The 4,603-nt window shown below is 59.9% G+C and overlaps 1 protein-coding gene across 1 annotated transcript; it reads left to right on the top strand.

The window, feature by feature from the left end:
* Positions 1–1,159: 1,159 nt before the first annotated feature.
* Positions 1,160–1,953, top strand: LOC129391956 (mannosyl-oligosaccharide 1,2-alpha-mannosidase IC-like; the record flags this gene model as incomplete). The annotated part of the gene is made up of 1 exon (XM_055083590.1): positions 1,160–1,953. A coding segment is annotated over exon 1 (540 nt), but the record flags the coding sequence as incomplete, so codon positions are not given.
* Positions 1,954–4,603: the final 2,650 nt, after the last annotated feature.

The following is a 4,603-nucleotide window of genomic DNA, read 5'->3' as shown; positions in this document are numbered from 1 at the left end:
GGTCGCTCCCAGTCCAGCGAATGCTGGGCACTAACCAATGGGCGACTGCGGCCCAACGGGGATCCCTCCGAGGCAGCCAATGACCTCGCTCCTCTCTCCACCCCCGCCAACCCCGCGCAGCTGGACCATTGGTGCTGGTGGGATGGGGGGGAGTGTGCGCGGCGCTGGCCCTTCGAGGGAGGGGGCGTGGCTTGGACTCCCAGCTCCTCTCCCCACCCGGGCTTAGGCCCCCTCACTCCCTACCCCAGCCGCGAGGCCATTGGCCTGGCTGCGGAGCCGCGGCGGAGGTGGACCGCGGGGCGCGCAGTGGGCGTGGCCCGAGGGCGTGGCCTGGCGGGAGGCGGGGCCGCGGGTGCTGTCTCAGTGAAAACCCGAGCTGCCGCGGTAACGGCGGGGGCGTCCGGTGGTGTGCGCGCCTGTGGGGCGCAGGCTCGGCAGCGGCGGCGGCGCGGCGGCTCAGTCTACGGCGGCAGCGGCCCGTCTGGAGCGGCCGCGGTGAGGACGCCAGCTGCGGCGGGGGAGGCGCAGCCGGGACTGCGCGCTCCGCGGAGCCGGCGGGGACCGGGAACAGGTGATCCCAGCAGGAACCTGGAGCCCTACCGAGTTGGCTGGGCGGGAGCCCGCACTCCCGGGCGCAGCTGCAGCCGCCCCGCCGCGGCTGGTCGCGAAAGGCGCCGGGCTCCAGACAGGGGGCCCGGCATCCCTCCGCTCCCGGGGGCCCGGGAAGCCCCCTGCTCCGCAGGCTCAGAAGTGCCTGCCCTCTCTCCCCGGCGCCCGCTCTGCGGAGCAAAGTTGTAGACGTGTCCCGATAGCCAAGCCCCGGCACTGTCGCGACCCGGCCGGGCCGGCGCGCTCTCGGAGCTCAGCTGACACGCCGGCCCCGCCTCCGCCTCTCCCCGGGAGCCGACCCCCTCTGGAAACTGCTTCTGAGGCTAAAACTTTGGGCCGAGGGGCTGAGGGCGGCTCGGCGCGGGGACGAGGCCTGCGTGCGCCCCTCCGTGCCGACAGCCTGGGCGCCGCGGACGGCATGTGACGGCCCCGGCGGCCGCCGCAGCGCGGGAAGGCGCGGGGCCCGCGGGCTCCGGCCGCTGCGAGGAGGGGCCGCGCGGCGGCCGGAGGGAAGGCTGCGGCGCGCGGTCGACCCTTGCGGGCCCGGGCCCCGAGCCGTGCCGCCTCGCTCGCCCGGGCCCCGCCGAGGCTGCTGCTCCCCCGTCCCGGCGCGGGAGGACTCGCTCCAAACTCCCTGAACTTCAGGAGCAGCCCCCGCAGGGCAAAACTCTCAGGGACCCCCACCCCGGGCGGCGCCCCTCGACGACCTCCCCTCGCCGAGCCCCCTGCTGACAAGTGCCTGGACTCCCAGGGCCTCAGGGGCCCGGCCGGATCTGACTGTCCCCAGCCCAGTGCCCGGCAACGATGCTCATGAGGAAAGTGCCCGGCTTCGTCCCGGCCTCCCCCTGGGGGCTGCGGCTGCCGCAGAAGTTCCTCTTCCTTCTCTTCCTCTCCGGCCTCGTCACCCTGTGCTTCGGGGCCCTGTTCCTGCTGCCCAACTCCTCTCGCCTCAAGCGCCTCTTCCTGGCCCCCCGGACCCAGCAGCCCGGCCTGGAGGCAGTGGCCCAAGTCGCCGGCCACACCCTGACCCGCGAGCAGGAGTCGCCTCCGAACCCGGCCCCCGCGGCTCCAGCCCCGGGTGAGGACGACCCCAGGAGCCAAGCCAGTCCCCGCCGCAGGAAAGGGTGGCTGCGGCGCACCCGCCCCACCGGGCCGCGGGAGGAGGCCACGGCGTCCCGGGGCAGCGGCGCCACGGCCCTCAGACCGCAGGAGGGGAGCATCTCCTCTAGCTTTGACTTCAGCGCGTTCCGGAGCCGCCTCCGCCACCCGGTCCTGGGCACTAGGGCCGACAAGAGTAAGGAGCCCCAGAGCCTAGTTCAAAGCCAGCGGGAGAAAATCAAGGAGGTAAGGACTCTTCTCCTCGCACAAAAGGAAAGAAGACCCTCTTGTGCTTCCATCCATTTCCCCTGGGCCCAGTCACTCCCGGGCTCCCTGGTCTACTCTAGGTCCTCCAGGCACACTCTATACCCTCCTCCCTCCTCCCAAACTTCCCACCTTCACTCCTGCCTGCACACTTTTCCACTACCGGGTTCAGTTAATCATCCCCACCCCTGATGGTAGCTGAACCACTGGACCAACTTTCCCCCACCCCCAGACTCTGGTCTTTCCAGTTCAGTCCTCAGCCCAGGTGTGCCCTGCTCCCTACCTTTGTGGAGATGCTAATAAGATTTTTGTGGAGTTGCTAGTTAGGCTCATTAATGGACACCCTTTCTGTTTGAAGGGGCCAAGAGCCATGTTCTTTCTCACTGTGTGTCTTTAAATCGTGACATCTCCCAGCCCCCTTTAGGATCTGCTGCCTGGAAAGCCAGGATTTGGGGGGTATTTGGTGACCTGCAAGTATTTTGTAGTCTAGCCAGCAACCAGCCAGAGGATGTTGTGCATTCTTGCTAACTGTTTCTATTGAGCTTTGGAACAACTGTACGTAATTGCATGTGATGCAAGGAGCAATGATCACTAAGGCGGAGGTAATGTTACCGAAGCTCTGAGGTTATTGGCTTAATGTAGCAGGTCTTGGACTTGTTCCCTGTAGGGATTGTACCAGAGAGGGGTTAGAAGGATCACTTTGAGTCTGAATCTTAGTCTTAATTTAAGAAACTAAAAGCAAACGCAGCCTCACCGTGGTTTGAAGACAGTTGCCAAGCCACCACTGATAACTAAATGTTCTGCTCAACCCCTGTTAGAGCTGCCTACTGTTGGAGCCGCCTGCGCGAGGTTTTTGCCCAGCACTGCAGAGGGGGCTGCAGTGACACCCCCAGGCCACGAGGGGGCTGTGGGCAAGCAGTGGGCCAGGGTCTCCTCCCTAGAAAGGAGAGGATGCTCCCCCCATCCCCGTGGACCCAGAATGAAAGGACTGCTTCTGTCTGGACTTCTTGGTTGGCTGCAGAGCAGTCAGCAAGTCTGCCCTGATTTCCAGGGAGAGCAGGCAGCAAGAGTCAGGACCTGCCCTGTCGAGACCTGCTCAGAGCCAGTGGAGAGCTTAGCTGTCCTCTCCTTGTCCAGTGTATCCTGTCTCCCAATGCCCACCTCTCCCTACTTATCTCTGCTGTTGTTACTTAGCCTTCTATGCTAAGCCCTGTGGAGACTCTATCTTAACTAGCATTCACTGGACATTTTGTGATGTCAGTATAGGAAACCACAAAGACGGGTCCTTGTTTCCCGTGTGCAAGCGCACACTCTCAGTTCCCAAATTCTTGTTGAAATCCCAAAGGTTAATTGAAGCCTGGAACTTGCAGTAGCTAAGAAAGGGGCATCATTTCTCCCCCACTGGTTAAGGAGCTGTGTTGTTGAATACTCACCTGAACCACCCCAGCTCCCTTTCCTAAAGCTGCCTCTGAAAACATTAACCCTTTCAGACCTCCTTGGAGGGCAGTAACCCCGCAGTGAAATTACTATATGCATGCAGTTTTTCATGGGGTGTAGAGCTGCCATCTTTAGATCTTTAAAAGGATGCCCCAAAGGATTAAGAGTTACCTACTGCCCTCTTCAAAAGGTGCTTTCTGCGTTTGCGTCTAGATATGGGACCCATTTCTGAGAACCTGCGGTTGGGAGCCATGATGGGAAGGAGGGTGGGCTGGCTAGCGGGGGACCAGGTTCTGCCCCTCTATACAAAGAGAACCTCCCTTGTGGGCAGAGGCTGGGGGTGGTGGGAGGTGTGGAGACTCGGCTTTGCAGGTGGATGTAAAGTAACACAATGGGTGGAGGTCTGTGTTGGTTGCCGGATGTCTGGATCTTTCTATCTGGCATCGCTGTACACCCCTGGTAGTAGGTGGAAGCCTGCTTGTCTATACCTGCAGTTGTTCAGTGAGCCCCCTCTTGCAATCTTGAAGACCTTAAGCTCCTCAGAATGGAGGTGACGGGACTGTATACACTATAATATTTTGAAGCCCATTTTCTCTTCAGGCTTCTTGAGTTTGGACCTCCCCGGGTCCCCAAACAACCTGAAAAAATGTGGGCAGAGTGTTTGTTTTAGCTGTTAACACAGAGTTAACTTCCCCGGTGTCCCACCTGATGAGGAATGCATTTGACAATTGCTGGAGAATGTCTTTATTTCCTTCTCATTTAAATTTCTATCTGTTCCATGCCCACGGGTAGATCATTTTAGAAAGGTGCCTGTTTTCATAAAAGGGACTGTTGCTTTCCTCTCTGGCTTGTTTTTTTCCAGACATGGATTGATTAGACCCCAGGAGCAGAGGGACAGCTAGCATCAGATAAAAAGGGCTCTGTTCTTATAAGATGAGGTTTTTAAAGCGAAAGTAAACTTCAAGAGAGATTCAGAGAGGGTGATAAATGAGAGTGAATAAGGACTGGACACTTGGGCTCTAGATCAATGAGGTGTACTTATGAACATTCTAGTTTGAGAGATGGACATGGGCTCAAGGTCTCTGCTGATAAGATGGGTTGAAGCTGCATGTTCTGGGTATAGACACATCAGGAGACAATCTGTCACTAGAACCAACATTTTCTCCTCAGTTCGCAGTTTTGGAACCTTGGAGGA

The sequence above is a fragment of the Physeter macrocephalus genome, unplaced genomic scaffold, assembly GCF_002837175.3.
Source record: "Physeter macrocephalus isolate SW-GA unplaced genomic scaffold, ASM283717v5 random_992, whole genome shotgun sequence".
Taxonomy (NCBI): domain Eukaryota; kingdom Metazoa; phylum Chordata; class Mammalia; order Artiodactyla; family Physeteridae; genus Physeter; species Physeter macrocephalus.
This window is presented reverse-complemented; position numbering and strand designations above follow the sequence as displayed.